Source organism: Sinohyriopsis cumingii, chromosome 16 (genome assembly GCF_028554795.1).
Source record: "Sinohyriopsis cumingii isolate HCF-2022 chromosome 16, ASM2855479v2, whole genome shotgun sequence".
Taxonomy (NCBI): Eukaryota; Metazoa; Mollusca; class Bivalvia; order Unionida; family Unionidae; genus Sinohyriopsis; species Sinohyriopsis cumingii.
In genome coordinates, this window is record NC_142976.1 from 95,346,771 (window position 1) to 95,365,694 (window position 18,924).

Below are 18,924 nucleotides of genomic sequence, written 5' to 3' on the forward strand. Positions count from 1 at the left end.
AGAAATTAGTTTATGTATTCTATACAGTCTATTGCTCCAGTCGAATACTGTAAATATTCGGCTACAAATGTATTGCAGTAAATGTGGGAATTTCTGCATCCAGTAATCCTATTTCACATAAAAATCGCAACAATGTAATGTTTAGTTCTGAAAGTGACATTTTTAGGTAAACATACTCTAGGCCTACTGTTTTACCGTATCACGTCGCATTAATCGTTCTGTTTTGAAAAATGATTTTGTTGTAATAAAATGTTCTATTTATTGGGATGGAAGCTTTTTCTTTGATTTATAATTTGAAGAAATGTAGAATCTTCTTTTACTAATTCATCTTTGTTTGGGACTATATTTTATGCACAACAAATGAAAGGTGCACCGTCTGTCAGAATGAACGAAATTATTAGTTCTTCTTTCTGTCTAAATAATTTCCATTGAAATAAAAAATTATGTGATGAAAAGAATCTCAAATGGGTAATGAATTAATATTAAATTTATGAAACTCGTTGAATAATGTCCAGCTTTTGCGAGCCAATGCTCGCAAAAGCTGGACATTATTCAACGAGTTTCATAAATTAAATATTAAACCGTTACCCATTTATGATCCTCTATATTAGTAACAGAGTGTATCTTGTAATCAAGCCCGAGTGTTCAAGAATGGAAAACTCCACTAAATCGACATAGTATTTTCAGAAAATTCTAATTGTAACCTATGTCAGCTAGAGGGATTTATAATCCAGTTAACTTGAAAAATTACTCTTTCATGTGATACCATATGAAGCTGAAATCAGTTTCATTGTTGCGTTCAGCATTTCATTCGGGTGGAATTATTTATTTAAATTGTTATTCATTGAAGATACAAAGTCCTCTAGAAAAATAATCTTTAACAGAAACATTAACTTGGAATTATAGTGGATTCAGGGAAGGCCATCTTGGATTATTTTATTGTGATTCATCAAAAGACTGTTGGCACACCTAGTAACAAGCTAACCAAAAGCATGTCAACACATTCAGTGTTGGATGCTATGTCGAACACCACAGGAACAATACATATATAAACATCACAGTGACAAAGGCAACATCAGTTTATTGCAATAGATAGAAACATGAAAATATACAAAAGTAACACGCAAATATACAAATATTTTATATTTAGTCGCCGTAATGAATGCAGCGTATGAATATTTGGCGATCCCTATTGTATGTTATCAGAGCATACCCTCCCCCCCCCCCCCGGTGAGTCAGCGTGAACATTCCAAAACTCATTGCATTTAAGGCAGGAAGAAGTTTTTTTAGATTTATTAACCACCAAACACCCCAAGGGCTAAATAGGAGAACGACTGGAGGCAACCATTAAGAGAAGGAATAAATTGGAGAAAACTGCCGTACCACCGGTGAAAAGAAGGACTATTCAAACGCATCCCATAGACCTGTTCTGTTTGCTGGGCTGTATTCCAAAGACATAGTCTAACACTGTTCACGCTTCACCGAATCACGACTCAACCGTTAAAACCACTACGCCACCAAGGAGGTCACTTTTCAGTGTGATGTGAAAATGACGTAATTTTGTAAACGAAGTACGTACATGGTTAATGACGACCTCCGTAGTATTAACCTGGTGCTTTTCCTATCATTCTCTGATAAATCTAAGTATGTTCCGATTGGGGTCGTGCATTTTTAATATTTCAAAAGAGGATGAAACTTTTAAACTTTTTTCATTAGGCGGTTTTAATAATTAAGTTAGCAAACTTTTACAACGTTCAATGCGCTTAATCAACTGAAAACATTTAACCTTGATAAAAATGCAAAAATGAATTTAGATAGCATCATACATGTAACATAATCCACCATTGCAAGACACGTGGTATAACGAGCAGCATAGCAACGCGTCTGTTTTAATTTTGTCACTGTCACTTGTTTAGGCTCTCATAAACAGTAACAGTCTACTGGAAAAGTTGCAAAAGTCAACAAACCCTTGTTGTGTGTGTAGACAAATATTCTCCAGAACATTATTTACAAGTATATCGCTTAACGTGCAGGTTTTGTTCATATACGATTATTACCGTGAGAGACTTTACCCTATCTAGCATAGTTATTGCTCACATGAAAGGTATGAGCTTGACAATGCTAGTACCCACTTGAGTGTCAGTTTTGGTTGGTTTTAACTGCACGTTTCAAGCAATATTGCTTGTATCATCATTTCGAGCAATCGGGCGCTAAGGGGGCAGGGGCCAGTTTTTATGTACAAATTTAATACCGCAATCAGCGACCTAGTATAAAAAATCATAAAAAATTAAATACACAAGTGAGGTCAAAAAGGTCCATATTTTTAGATACCTATATTAAAACAAAGCATAAGAATAGTATTTACTTGACCAGAGTAGTCAATGACAGTTCATAGCAGAAGAAGTTTATGCACCCCAACCCCTATTTTATACATGCATTTTTCACACCCAAAGACCATTTTTGACAGCATGTGGTGCTCACAGTGCAAACGCAAGCTCTTTCCCTGGATGAAAATTTTGAAAAACATTGTCTACTAAATAGTTTGATGCAATTCAGAATAGTTGTCATCCAAGCCGTTTTTGAGATACTCTACTTGCCTTGAACCCACGTGTCTACTGCTATGGGAGGCTAGCTCTTCTTCCTAGCCGACTATTGGTATTTCACTATCAACATACTGCAGAGCAACTATGGAAGGTGTACATGCCTGACAACAATTTCAAGAACAACACAAGCCCGAAACACCTAGTTCACAAATATATCCATATCTATAAATAGTAAACAATAATAGCTGAAAAAGTCACACCATAGCCTTAAGTTAAGAAATTTGCCAGGGGCCAATTTACGAAACTGGACCCTGCCACCTAAATGCAGTTCCCAAAAGACATGCCGAAGTAGCCGACCGGGGCTGGGCAGGGATGGCGTGACTTGAGTGAATGCTGTTTTCGATGGATTGTGTCTTTCCCTAAATGAACCAGTTCTAGAAACATATATGCTTTAGATGTGCGATATTAGAAAGTGTAATGATGAATATCAGATGCATTTGTTCAGTCACAAAAAAATTATATAGGAAAAGGCTATTTCGGCTGTTTCCCCCAAGCAACCCTTTTTCCCTTCAATGTGGTTCAGTCAGCTTATGACGCCATCAGTGTTGTTTCTAGGGCGTTTGTATAGTTTCCAAGTTACGAATAAAGTCATCAGAACTCAAGGGATGGAAATACACCACCCCCCCAGCTTGACTCCAAAGATCAAAAGGTCAAACATAAATTATTTTTTCCTGGCCTGAATCTATACAAATTTTAATAGAGTGGAGATCGTAATTATTTCAATGGTTTTACTCAAGGGTCACGTTTTCTGCGATTGGGAAACACAGAAGTCAAATCCTCTTCGTGGAAACTTTTCAAGTGGCAAGATTTCAGCTTGGGAGAATTACACAAGGCAAAATGGTGTCACAAAATAGTTTATCCGGGATAAAATCCTCAGCGTAGAAGTCGTCCAAAGGCAAAACGTGGTCACATATGTGGAGTCATCTTTTCATTTCAGCAAATGAATATATGGTTACAGTGTGGGTTTCTGATACACATCATTAGAAAAGTGAGGCTATTATATAAGTGTACATTATCTAGGTGTATATGGTAAAGAACACACACTGCCTACAGACCTGTACTCGTTCTTTGTGATATCCGAGTACACACAGACACACATACACAATCTCTCTCTCTCCCTCTCTCTCTCTCTCTCTCTCTCTTTCTCTCATGAAGGTTTCAATGATATATGGGAGACCTGCCAAACACAGGTGAAGATTTATGTACTATGCTCATCGAAACTGCCGTTCCAATGGTAGCCATTCTTATAAAACCTTGTATTCTGTGTTATGTAGAAATATGGTTCAAAAACCATATTTTCCAAATGAAATTTGGCAGTTTTAGGTGGATGACAGCTGTACCTTGATTGGAGAATCGTGAAGTCAACAGAATATGACCTCTGATCGGTGCCCACGAGATTTATTTCTTATAAGTAAATCTCGATTTTGTCAGATTAGGGTATGTATTTGGATCCGCATAGTTATGATGAATACACCTTCCACGATAGGTTATATTTCTAGATTTGCACTTGTTTGAATTTGCTTTGCCTTATTTAGTCTATTGAATTTAGTAAGCAACATTAATTCCATTAGTATTTTCTTCGTAAATCAGTTCCATTAGTATTTTCTTCGTACATTAATTCCATTAGTATTTTCTTTGTACAGTATTTTCATTAGAATTTTCTTCGTACATTATTTCTATAAGAATTATCATTGAATATTTCCATTGGAAGTTTCTTTGTACAGTAATTTTATTTTAGAGATCTGTACAGTATATCTAATTATTCAGAGTACTTCCATTTCAAGAAGATTTAGGATTTTGCAATACGTGATTTTGATTGATGTGTTATTTATAAAATTGTATTTTATAATGTCGGAAATAATGCACTTTCGTGATACGGGAACATGTCGATAAAAGAAAGATCCCCATGCTTGATATTCTGTGCAATGTCGTACAATAACACTGGCCACAAATAATTCTCTAATCGATGCAATACCGTCATCGAGGAGAAAAGGAAATTAAAGGTTTTGATGTCGATATGCCATGTACGCATCTCAAAATTAACTACCGCTCTCCTACAATTGCCGGAGAGAAAAAATTAGGATCCGTATCTTTTAAGCTAGCATACCAGAGTGGCATGTCAGATCAACGAGCTTTGTGTGTGTGTGTGTGTGTGTGTGTGTGTAATTGATGTGCTGATTGCATAATAATATAAGAAGTTCAATAACTGTAGTCTTATGCATTATTTATAATGTCTTTAAAATAATCTGCTAGAAAGGCAAAATGATCAGTGATACACAATTTGACAGACATACTGATTGGTTTGACACATAAATATTTTATACTTACCATAGTGTGATACAGTAAAATAAAATATATTCATTGTTTGGTACTACTAGTTAGTGTGTTATGTTGGCATGGAAGAACATCATGTGGAAGGCATAGCCGAATGCAAAAATGAAGTAAATCGAAACTGAAGTTTCCCTCTATCAACTGTACATTGTTTCCCTCTATCATCTGTACATTGTTTCTCTCTATCAACTGTACATTGTTTCCTTCTATCAACTGTACATTGTTTCCCTCTGTCAACTCTGCATTGTTTCTCTCTATCAACTCTACATTGTTTCCCTCTATCAATTGTACATTGTTTCCCCTCTATGAACTCTACATTGTTTCCCTCTACCAACTCTACATTGTTTCCCTGTATCAACTCTATATTATCCTCATGATGCAGAGATGATCAATCATGTCTAAAATTCATATTAAGGCTGTATTCGCGGACGATGCAGTTATAAACGAGTAACTTGTGTAAATTGTGTCATCGCCGAATCATGAAGGACTCCGCAAGAACAATATCAATAAAAATGTTGATAATAATTCTCGTTTTATCAGCTTTTAATATTTGCATGACCATGCAGACTGCTTAAATGTGACATCCTAAAAACTCAACAGAACATGAAAAAAGGGTTATAGGTCTATAAACTGCTTGAATGTCCCCGAAAATAAAAATAAAATAAAATATTCCTCTTGTTCAAGTGATTTTATCCACAATCTCCTTTAATGCCAAATTAGTCAATATTACTTTATACTACAACATAGGCCGTTTTCGACCTATGTTTTCATTGAAATCATTCATTAGTGTCTGTATTACAACGTAGGCAGTTTTAGACCAAATGTTTTCATTGAAATCAGTCATTAGTGTCTGTATTACAACGTAGGCCGTTTTCGACCAAATGTTTTCATTGAAATCAGTCGTTAGTGTCTGTATTACAACGTAGGCCGTTTTCGACCAAATGTTTTCATTGAAATCAGTCATTATTGTCTGTATTACAACGTAGGCCGTTTTCGACCAAATGTTTTCATTGAAATCAGTCATTATTGTCTGTATTACAACGTTTGCCGTTTTCGACCTAATGTTTTCATTTAAATCAGTAATTGTTGTCTGTATTACCATGTAGGCCGATTTCGACCTAATGTTTTCATTTAAATCATTCATTAGTGTCTGTATTACAACGTTTGCCGTTTTCGACCTAATGTTTTCATTGAAATCAGTCATTAGTGTCTGTATTACAACGTAGGCAGTTTTCGACCAAATGTTTTCATTGAAATCAGTCATTATTGTCTGTATTACAACGTTTGCCGTTTTCGACCTAATGTTTTCATTTAAATCAGTCATTATTGTCTGTATTACCATGTAGGCCGTTTTCGACCTAATGTTTTCACTGAAATCATTCATTAGTGTCTGTATTACAACGTAGGCAGTTTTCGACCAAATGTTTTCATTGAAATCAGTCATTAGTGTCTGTATTACAACGTAGGCCGTTTTCGACCTAATGTTTTCATTGAAATCAGTCATTAGTGTCTGTATTACAACGTAGGCAGTTTTAGACCAAATGTTTTCATTGAAATCAGTCATTATTGTCTGTATTACAACGTTTGCCGTTTTCGACCTAATGTTTTCATTGAAATCATTCATTATTGTCTGTATTACCATGTAGGCCGTTTTCGACCTAATATTTTCATTTAAATCAGTCATTAGTGTTTGTATTACAACGTAGGCCGTTTGCGACCTGATGTTTTCATTTAAATCAGTCATTATTGTCTGTATTACCATGTAGGCCGTTTTCGACTTAATGTTTTCATTGAAATCAGTCATTATTGTCTGTATTACAACGTAGGCCGTTTTCGACCTAATGTTTTCATTGAAAGCAGTCATTAATGACTGTATTACAACGTAGGCCGTTTTCGACCTAATGTTTTCATTGAAATCAGTCATCAGTGTCTGTATTACCATGTAGGCCGTTTTCGACCTAATGTTTTCATTGAAATCAGTCATTACTGTCCGTATTACAACGTAGGCCGTTTTCGACCAAATGTTTTCATTGAAATCAGTCATTAGTGACTGTATTACAACGTAGGCCGTTTTCGACTTAATGTTTTCATTGAAATCAGTCATTAGTGTCTGTATTACCAGGTAGGCCGTTTACGACTTAATGTTTTCATTGAAAGCAGTCATTAGTGACTGTATTACAACGCAGGCCGTTTTCGACCTAATGTTTTCATTTAAATTAGTAATTATTGTCTGTATTACCATGTAGGCCGTTTTCATCTTAATGTTTTCATTGAAAGCAGTCATTAGTGACTGTATTACAACGTAGGCCGTTTTCGACCTAATGTTTTCATTTAAATTAGTCATTATTGTCTGTATTACCATGTAGGCCGTTTTCGACTTAATGTTTTCATTGAAATCAGTCATTAGTGTCTGTATTACAATGTAGGCCGTTTTCGACCTAATGTTTTCATTTAAATCAGTCATTAGTGACTGTTTTACAACGTAGGCCGTTTGCGACCTAATGTTTCCATTGAAATCAGTCATTATTGTCTGTATTACAACATAGGTCGTTTGCGACCTAATGTTTTCATTTAAATCAGTTATCAGTGTCTGTATTACAACGTAGGCGGTTTTCGACCTAATGTTTTCATTGAAATCAGTCATTAGTGTCAGTATTACCACGTAGGCCGTTCTCGACCTAATATTTTCATTGAAATCAGTCATTAGTGTCTGTATTACAACATAGCCCGTTTTCGACCTAATGTTTTCATTGAAATCAGTCTTTATTGTCTGTATTACAACGTAGGCCGTTTTTGACCTAATGTTTTCATTGAAATCAGTCATTATTGTCTGTATTACAACGTTTGCCGTTTACGACCTAATGTTTTCATTGAAATCAGTCATTAGTGTCAGTATTATCACGTTAGGCCGTTATCGACTTAATGTTTTCATTGAAATCAGTCATTAGTGTCTGTATTACAACATAGGCCGTTTTCGACCTAATGTTTTCATTGAAATCAGTCATTAGTGTCAGTATTATCATGTTAGGTCGTTTTCGACTTAATGTTTTCATTGAAATCAGTCATTAGTGTCTGTATTACAATGTAGGCCGTTTTCGACCAAATGTTTTCATTGAAATCAGTCATTAGTGACTGTATTACAACGTAGGCCGTTTTCGACCTAATGTTTTCATTGAAATCATTCATTATTGTCTGTATTACCATGTAGGCCGTTTTCAACCTAATGTTTTCATTGAAATCAGTCATTAGTGTCAGTATTATCACGTTAGGCCGTTTTTGACTTAATGTTTTCATTGAAATCAGTCATTAGTGTCTGTATTACAATGTAGGCCGTTTTCGACCTAATGTTTTCATTGAAATCAGTCATTAGTGACTGTATTACAACGTAGGCCGTTTTCGACTTAATGTTTTCATTGAAATCATTCATTACTGTCTGTATTACCATGTAGGCCGTTTTCGACCTAATGTTTTCATTGAAATCAGTCATTAGTGACTGTATTACAACGTAGGCCGTTTTCGACCAAATGTTTTCATTGAAATCAGTCATTAGTGACTGTATTACAACGTAGGCCGTTTTCGACTTAATGTTTTCATTGAAATCATTCATTACTGTCTGTATTACCATGTAGGCCGTTTTCGACCTAATGTTTTCATTGAAATCAGTCATTATTGTCTGTATTACAACGTAGGCCGTTTTCGACCTAATGTTTTCATTGAAATCGGTCATTATTGTCTGTATTACAAAGTAAGCCGTTTTCGACCTAATGTTTTCATTTAAATCAGTCATTAGTGTCAGTATTACCACGTAGGCCGTTTTCGACCTAATGTTTGCATTGAAATCAGTCATTATTGTCTGTATTACAATGTTTGCCGTTTTCGACCTAATGTTTTCATTGAAATCAGTCATTAGTGTCAGTATTATCACGTTAGGCCGTTTTCGACTTAATGTTTTCATTGAAATCAGTCATTAGTGTCTGTATTACAACATAGGCCGTTTTCGACCTAATGTTTTCATTGAAATCAGTCATTAGTGTCAGTATTATCACGTTAGGCCGTTTTCGACTTAACGTTTTCATTGAAATCAGTCATTAGTGTCTGTATTACAATGTAGGCCGTTTTCGACCTAATCTTTTCATTGACATCAGTCATTAGTGACTGTATTACAACGTAGGCCGTTTTCGACTTAATGTTTTAATTGAAATTATTCATTACTGTCTGTATTACCATGTAGGCCGTTTTCGACCTAATGTTTTCATTGAAATCAGTCATTAGTGACTGTATTACAACGTAGGCCGTTTTCGACCTAATGTTTTCATTGAAATCATTCATTATTGTCTGTATTACCATGTAGGCCGTTTTCGACCTAATGTTTTCATTGAAATCAGTCATTAGTGACTGTATTACAACGTAGGCCGTTTTCGACCTAATGTTTTCATTGAAATCAGTCATTAGTGACTGTATTACAACGTAGGCCGTTTTCGACTTAATGTTTTCATTGAAATCATTAATTACTGTCTGTATTACCATGTAGGCCGTTTTCGACCTAATGTTTTCATTGAAATCAGTCATTAGTGACTGTATTACAACGTAGGCCGTTTTCGACTTAATGTTTTCATTGAAATCATTCATTACTGTCTGTATTACCATGTAGGCCGTTTTCGACCTAATGTTTTCATTGATATCAGTCATTAGTGACTATATTACAACGTAGGCCGTTTTCGACCTAATGTTTTCATTGAAATCATTCATTATTGTCTGTATTACCATGTAGGCCGTTTTCGACCTAATTGAAATCAGTCATTAGTGACTGTATTACAACGTAGGCCGTTTTCGACCTAATGTTTTCATTGAAATCATTCATTATTGTCTGTATTACCATGTAGGCCGTTTTCGACTTAATGTTTTCATTGAAATCAGTCATTAGTGACTGTATTACAACGTAGGCCGTTTTAGACCTAATGTTTTCATTGAAATCAGTCATTAGTGACTGTATTACAACGTAGGCCGTTTTCGACCTAATGTTTTCATTGAAATCATTCATTATTGTCTGTATTACCATGTAGGCCGTTTTCGACCTAATGTTTTCATTGAAATCAGTCATTAGTGTCAGTATTACCACGTAGGCCGTTTTCGACCTAATGTTTTCATTGAAATCAGTCATTAGTGTCTGTATTACAACGTAGACCGTTTTCGACCTAATGTTTTCATTGAAATCAGTCATTAGTGTCAGTATTACCACGTAGGCCGTTTTCGACCTAATGTTTTCATTGAAATCAGTCATTATTGTCTGTATTACAACGTAGACCGTTTTCGAGCTAGCGTTTTGATTGGTGTCTGTATGACCACGTAGGCCGTTTGGGATCTATTGTTTTCATTGAAAACAGCCATTTACCTAGTATGTGTTGTGTGGTGTGATGGCGATCACAGGGAGAGTAATCTGGACCTTTATGAGATTACACAAATATATTTTTGTTTTATTTTCAGTTATACATTTTTCCTGTATCATTTTGTTGGTATGTTTTGTAGAGGTCTCTGCAATATCTGTACCACTTACCTTTTGTCTTATAGTAGATAAATACTTTTTGTCTCATAGATGACGCATTTTTTGCCATCGTAAATACTCTCAGACAGATACATACCTTTTGTCTCATAGATAAATACCTGTTGTCTCATAGATAAATACCTGTTGTCTCATAGATAAATACCTGTTGTCTCATAGATAAATACCTGTTGTCTCATAGATAAATACCTGTTGTCTCATAGATAAATACCTGTTGTCTTATGGTAAATTTCTTTTGACTCATAGTAGATAAAAACCTCTTGACTTATAATAAATAAATAACTTTTGTCTCATTGTAGGTAAATGTATTTTGTCCATATAAAAATACCTTTTGAATCGCAGTAAATAAATAATTTTGCCTACAAGTAGCTAAACACCTTTTGGCTCATCGAAAAAATACCCTTTGTCTCATAGATAAATACCGGTTGTCCCTCAGATAAATAACGGTTGTCTCATAGATAAATACCGGTTGTCTCACAGATAAATACAGGTTGTCTCATAGATAAATACCGGTTGTCTCATACATAAATACAGGTTGCCCTACACTATATAAGTATATAATGTCTCATAGATAAATACCTTTTGTCTCAAAGGAGTGAAACATAGTTTGCTTGACATGTTAATAAATTCCTTTTGCTCGCACAATATATATCTAGTATTGCATACGTACATACATGCATACATACGTACATACATACATACATACATGCATACATACATACACACACACACACATACATACATACATACATACATACATACAATCCTCGGATTTAAGTGACATATATGTTACATATTTACAGCTCCTTGTATAATAATTAAACTGATTAAAACTTCCGATCGACTTTTAATTCTTCTTTAACGTCTTTGCTGATAAAAAAAAATATTGAATTGTATCGATCAACTGCTTGTCTTCACAAGCACTAATTTTAGCTGAGAAGCAAAAAGAACTTTCTTATTTAACTTCAAGAGTGTCACAGGGTTTAATAGAGACAGAGCTTTCAAACATATAATATATATTTGGCTAGTAGCTTTAAAACTGCCACAAAGTTGCACAGTTGCCTGTGTGTAATTAAATTGATAGACATCAGATAAACAAGGTTTCTGTCGAGGAAATCTGAGTATGAGAAGAATCTTAAGGGACGTGTGTCTGTGTGTGTGTGTGTGTGTGTGTGTGTGTGTGTGTGTGTTATTTGGAGCGGTGGACGTGTTTAGCACCCAATTAATGACCAGCAAATTTAATGTTGCACAAAATTCTCACTGCGTTTAAGAACAGCAAGTATAAAATAAACATTCGTAAAAAGAAGATCAATATCCAGGGAAAACTTATTTCCTGATTTAATACGCCCTTTCTAAGTCAGGAATACAGACATATCAACAGCCTATCAAGTGCGCATGCATATTATGCCCCCCCCCCGAAAAAAAATGTATATTTCATCTTCAGTTGTTATGAATATTTCTTCCTTTGTGCTGCAATACTTTTTGAAGGAGTTCAGATCTTGACAAACTGCAAAAAATTATAGACAAACATGGTGAAGTAGGGCTTACATTTTTGCAATGGAAGACAAAGTTTCGATTGCATAAAATTTGTCTTGTCATATAATTTTGATAAGTTTATATCCGTTTAATGCACTGTTTGGGAGATTTAACTTACACAAAAATGATTGAACAACATGCTTTTTCACTCCGCTGGATTACCTTCATTTTATACAATATATCACCACAGTGCTGTAAAAATATTCCTCAGTGGAATCGGGTATGGAAAAGATCAAATTCTTATAATATTAATATAGCAAGATATAAATATATAACATATAAGTAACATCTCTAAAAAATCTGGGCCCCGAGCGGCCGAGTGGTCTAAAGCGCTCTCCGTTACTAATCATTGCCATCTCACCTTTGTCTGCGTGGGTTCGAGTCTCGGATTCAGCCAATGTAGGTATGTGAGAAAGCATGCCAGTAGCTTCTCGTGGGTCGGTGGTTCTTTCCGGGGTTTTCCCGGGTTCGTCCTCCACCATTAATACTGGCCGCCATGTATAGCATATCGTGTGCTGAAAAATGGCGTTAAAACCCCACAACAACAACAACAACAGCAACTCTAAAGAATCAACTGACAAGGACAGATACATCTTTCATGTAAGGATAAATTCCCAGTTTCGACACAATTTTATGCCGCATTAAAAAATGCATTTAATCCATTAGGTTATATATTTGTGACAAAGATGAATGCGTGTTGTATCCTTCAAGCTTGCGTTCGCTTGATTCTGAGTAGAAGTACTGGTTACCTGAAACACAAACTGAAAGCTGACTTTTGACCAGTCTACCAGTAGATGTGCTAGTTACCGAAAACTCAGACTTAAAGGATTCTTAATTGTAACTTTGCATTTTACGGGATTTATCAAATAATTAACTTAAATGACTCAAACAGGTAAAAAGATTGAGTGAAATTGTTTATTAATTATAAGCAATTGCAGTCTAATTTGTCTATTAAAAACTTAACGAAGGCATTACTAATTGCGTTTCTGTATCGATGGATTGCTTAATGCAGGAATTATGGATGATGTATGGATCCCAACCAAACGAACATCTTTTGAATGCCTATTGTGATTCCTTAAAGTTAAATAGATTCAATACCTAAATGTGAAGCCTCAAACTAACATCTTTTTAATACCTAAATGTGAAACCTCAAACAAACATCTTTTTAATACCTAAATGTGAAGCCTCAAACTAACATCTTTTGAATACCTAAATGTGAAGCCTTAAACTTACATCTTTTTAATGCCTAAATGGCCAACCTCAAACTAACATCTTTTGAATACCTAAATGTGAATACTGAACATTATATCTTTTGAATATCTAAATGTAAAGCCGAAACTAGCATCATTTAATACCTTATTGTGAATCTTTAAACTTACATCTTTTGAATACCTAAATGTGAAGCCTCAAACTAACATTTTTGAATACCCAAATGTGAAGCCTCAAACTAACATTTTTTGAATACCTAGCCTCAGACCAATATACTTTGAATGCCTCAATGTGAATACTTAAAATTATATCTTTTGAATATCTTAATGTGAAGCCGCAAACTAGTATCATTTTAATACCTAAATGTGAATCTTTAAGCTTACATCTTTTGAATAACTAAAATGAAGCCTCAATATTACATCTTTTGAATACCTAAATATTAGGCCTCAAACTAGCATATTTTGAATACCTAAATGTGAAGTCTCAAACTAACTTAGTTTGAATACCTATATATGAGGCCTCAAACTAACATCTTTTGAATACCTAAATGTGAAGCCTCAAATTAACGTCGTTTGAATACCTAAATATGAGGCCTCAAACTTAGTTTGAATACCTAAATATGAGGCCTCAAAATAACATCTTTTGAATACCTAAATGTGAAGCCTCAAATTAACGTCGTTTGAATACCTAAATGTGAGGTCTCAAACTTACAGCTTTTGAATACCTAAATATAAAGCCTCAAACCAACGTCTTTTGAATACCTAATATGAAGCCTCAGTCTTACATCTTTTGAATACCTAAATGTCAAGCCTCTTCCACTATTATTTATACCATTACCTGACATCATGGATGGATTAAAGGATTATGAGAGTATAGACGTATCGTCTTACAACTACGACTTGGACTAAACTAGTACGGATGGGTAGATAATCTGCGAATTCTTAAAGTAAAATCAAGATTACGTTAAGTCGCTGGCACACAGCCAGTAAAATCACGAAGAGGAACAAATTTTCCCAACGACAGTTAGGACGGAAATAGGTAACCCGTTCCATTTTATTGTGGTTTTCATAAAATGTTATCAAGACTTATGTGTTAGTGACTTTTCGCATCTGAGGCAGCCAGGAGTGTATAAGATTCCCCAAAGACGTCAACAAAACCTATGTACCAAATATTTTATTAGATATTTCTTTTTTTCTTCTCAGGTAACCCTCCATGCCACTTGCTTGACCCTCACAGCTATGACAATTGACCGGTACTGTGCCATTGTGTATGCTGTCAGATCCATGAACTGGAGGACTCCTAGAGCCTCCCTCATTATTTGCTTCGTGGTATGGTTAGGTAAGTCCTGTTCGGTATGAAGCTTTCCAAACATGTATCTAATTTCCCATCAATAGCAACTAAGTTTCTTCTCCGTTCGTCCTGTGTACGATTTCTCTAGGAACAACGCTTATTGGTTTCTGTCAAAAATCACCCAAGTGGACCTGGCAGTACTAGGCAAAACCGTCGGGATTTGCGATGGTTAACCGTCCCAGTATATATATATATATATATATATATATATATATATATATATATATATATATATATATATATATATATAAATCTGACAACGAACAGTGCAAAACTGGTTTCTAACTATTCTATGGGCTTTCGACTCTAAATTAGTCTGTTTCAAAGGGAAATACAAAACAGTCAAGACAAACAACATAACAGATAAAAGATGAGGTTACTAAATTTTACATGACTATATCTACAAGAATAAAAGCTTGAATTTTTTTATATGTTTCAAGTAGTATTTAATGCTGATCCTGAAAAATATTAATATACTTGAAATCGATGAGAAATATCGCCATTTGCTTTTTGTGTATTTTGCGTAACCACAAATTATATCCCGGATATTTCATTGTGGTAGTTGTAATTGTTAGTTAGAGGGTAACTAATAAGCAAACTGAGAAAAAAAAAAATATTTAAAGAAACTGTGCCGGCTGCAACAAGATAATGACCTTATTTGTGCGTGGCTTTCTTTTTCTTGTTTTCTTGGTTTAAACCGCTTGGTTTCAACGTTCTAAGGCGGTGTTTCCAGTAAGATTCCTTTTCTTTCCTGGTTTCGGAACTAGTTTAGAGTTATGAGCAATTGCAATAAGTATTACATCGCTGAAAGTATGGCCACGGGAGGAGACATGTTCTGCAACTGGACCTCTGTTCAGTGTCTTTGTCATCCAATCAGATCTGTGAAGAGTGATCTTTTTTTAAAATTTGTTGAGTCTCTCCGAGATACTGAAGGCTATACATCTTACGTGTGATGAGATACATTACATTCTCTGTTTTGCACGTTCTGTTTGAACCATGTATGTTCAGTTTTTCGCTAGTCGCTGTGCTAGAAAATGTACTGGGTTCTATCCTAGGCTGACATGTTTTGCGTCTTTTATCGCCACAGGGACCATATTTCTTGGGTCTTGGTTAGTGATTGGCGTTAGCTTTGCCCTGATTAGCATGTCTATGATGTTTTCTTTATACTTCTGTAGACACTCTGTTTATATAATGGAATGTTCCATTCTAGAACATTCTAAAAAAATGTATGTTGCTAATATTGGAATAAACAATATAGTAAACATCAGGTAGATCGGTTTATTTCGAGGAGTGGGTGTCGGGTGGCTGCCAATGTCGTGGACCCAGATCCCCCCAAAAAGCAATAAATAATATTTTAATAAAAGAAACAAAAATAAAAACCAAACACTTGTGTACCTCCATTGATAATCAATCATTCTAATATTTAACCTACAAATATAGAGAAATTATTAGCTATGTATCAACTGACTAAATAAAACGCATGTTATTGGTCGGGTACAAGATAAACTTGATTTTGGAAAAGGCCTAGTCCAAAATACAATTATTCATAATATATAATCATAGAGAGAAACTAACAAACAATACAATTTAATTATACATAACACCTCTCCTAATAAAAAGAAAGATTTATACACCAAAGCTTTCTTTTAACTATTAATCAAATATACACGTCATAAAAAATTACATAAGATTAAATCTTATGAATGACGCAAAATATGGATCAACTAATAGAATATTTCTATACACGTGAAAGTGCATCTGCACTTAGATCATGTTTTCCTTTGATGTGCCTGATGCCAATACATCATTCCTGCAACAGCAACCTCTACGTTAATAATCTCTGACTTTTGTTTTTCATCTTGCCAATAAAAATAAGGACTACAATAACACTGGTCAACAGTGAAATCATTACTGACTTGAAAAGGCCCTAATCTGTAGTATTTTGGTGTGCCGAACACGAATATAACCGTGAAAAATTTGTATTGGCTCTCGTTTTGAAGATATTCATATACCTCATTTTCTATGTTTCACTGTGTAAATTTCTCCAGTAGGACTGCAGCAACATCCGGAATAATGATGTAACATTGCATAATACCATCATGCTCACATCATCCACAGTTGATTGCATCATTTTCTGATGCAATGCAATACTAATGCCATGCGGCTGCTGAAGTAAGTTGACATCAGCAATGTACTATACATGTGTAGGCCTATTATACTAATGCCAGGCGGCTGCTGAAGCTGACGTAAGCAGTGTACTATATAAAGCCCAATCAGATAGGTTCAGCATTTAAAATATTTTAGACGTTGTGCGAGACAATTCAAGCTACTGTTACATAAAACTTATTATTTTATCCAGTTACGTACAATAAAGAACAGTAATGCCTCGAAAGTGTGTTAATACCGCGGACAATTTTTGCTATATTTGTGGGGAAGTGACATTTGCCAACCAGAAGAAAAGTATCAATTCTCAAGTGAAGAAGGCATATCAACTTTACTTCGGATGCAAGGTTGGTGACCAAGACAAGCCTTGGGCTCCGCATATATGCTGTGCTACATGTACAACACAGCTTTCACAGTGGTTGAATTGCAAAAGGTCATCAGTGCCGTTTGCAGTCCCAATGGTGTGGAGAGAGCCAAGCAACCACCTAAATGACTGTTACTTCTGCTTGGTTCCTCCTCTTTCCGGCGGAATAACGAAGCGAAAGAAGTCGAGAATAGTCTACCCAAACATTCCGTCTGCATTGAGACCAGTTCCACATGGTGAGGGACTTCCTATTCCAGAACCTCCAGCAGAATATTCTCTTGATTCATCTGACGAAGACAAAGGTGAGTCGACCTGTTCTTCTCCTGGTCCATCAGCATGCAGTGATCCAGATTTTCACTGTGGTGCATCATCAACCCCACACAGAATAACACAGGAAGAACTAAATGACCTGATTCGTGATTTGGACTTATCAAAGAACAAGGCAGAATTGCTAGGATCAAGACTCCAACAATGGAATCTTCTAGAAGAAGATGTCACAATTACTGCATATCGAAAGCGCCACCAGCAATTGGAGCCTTTCTTCAGAAAGGAAAGTAATCTGATATTCTGTTCCGATATTGAGGGCCTCATGAATGCTTTAAAAATCACTCATGACCCACAAGAATGGAGACTATTTGTGGACTCTTCGAAACTGAGTCTCAAGGCTGTGCTTTTGCACAATGGAAACATTCTTCCATCTATTCCAGTAGCGTATGCTGTCCACATGAAAGAGACATACGATAACTTAAGGCAGCTACTGAATTCCATTGAGTATAACAAGTACAGCTGGCACCTCTGTGGTGATTTGAAGGTAGTTGCCCTTTTAATGGGACTGCAGCAAGGATATACAAAATACATGTGTTTCTTATGCGAGTGGGATAGCCGAGCAAGGGAAATGCACTACATGAGGAAGGAATGGACTCACAGGCAGAATGTAGCCATTGGAGAGAAGAATATCCAACACCCAGCTCTGGTTGAGGCTCAGAAAATCTTGCTACCACCCCTTCACATCAAACTAGGTTTGATGAAGAACTTCGTGAAAGCCATTGACCGGACTTTGCCAGCATTCCGATACCTGCATGAAAAATTCCCTCGACTCAGCGAAGCAAAGATTAAAGAGGGAGTTTTTGTGGGTCCTCAGATTCGAGAGCTTTTCAAAGATGACCGGTTCAACAACTTGCTGGAAGGTGACGCGAAACAAGCATGGAATGCTTTTCGCCTAGTTTCTACAAACTTCCTCGGAAATGTTAGGGCAGAAAACTATAAGGAACTAGTAGAAGACATGTTGATGAAGTATAAGAAACTTGGCTGCAATATGTCTCTAAAGATTCACTTCCTTCATTCCCATTTGGATTTCTTTCCTAGCAACTGTGGTATTGTTAGTGATGAACACGGCGAACGTTTTCATCAAGATATCGCAACAATGGAACAAAGATACCAGGGAAAATGGTCCACTACAATGCTGGCTGACTACTGCTGGACACTCCTCAGAGATGCTCCCGAACAGCTGTACAAGAGACAGGCGAAGAAATCTAAGATGTAGTCAATGACTTGATTTTTTATAGGTAGGCTATTACAGTTGACCTTTTACTATTGGAATGCATTTCGTTATGTAAACATTAATTTCTTGCAGATTACAAAAAAACTAGAGCCAATTTTGCAATTTGACTGTCATATTCGTGTTCAGCACATAAAAATTGATAAGAATTGACTAATTTTATTTCAGTAACATGACTTTTGTAAAAATTTGTTGTCCAGTGTAATTGGAGAAGGAGCTGAACTAATATACACTTCCCATATCAAAACCA

At 35.6% G+C, this 18,924-nt stretch overlaps 1 protein-coding gene across 2 annotated transcripts in view; it reads left to right on the forward strand.

The window, feature by feature from the left end:
* The window catches only part of LOC149781017 (G protein-coupled receptor 54-like), a 105,719-nt gene that overhangs the window by 69,284 nt on the left and 17,511 nt on the right, over positions 1-18,924 (forward strand). For both annotated transcript variants that reach the window (XM_089938141.1, XM_089938140.1), the window contains exon 2: positions 14,442-14,577. In XM_089938141.1, coding sequence (XP_089794267.1) covers positions 14,442-14,577 — 136 coding nt within the window. The remainder of the gene's footprint in view (positions 1-14,441; positions 14,578-18,924) is intronic.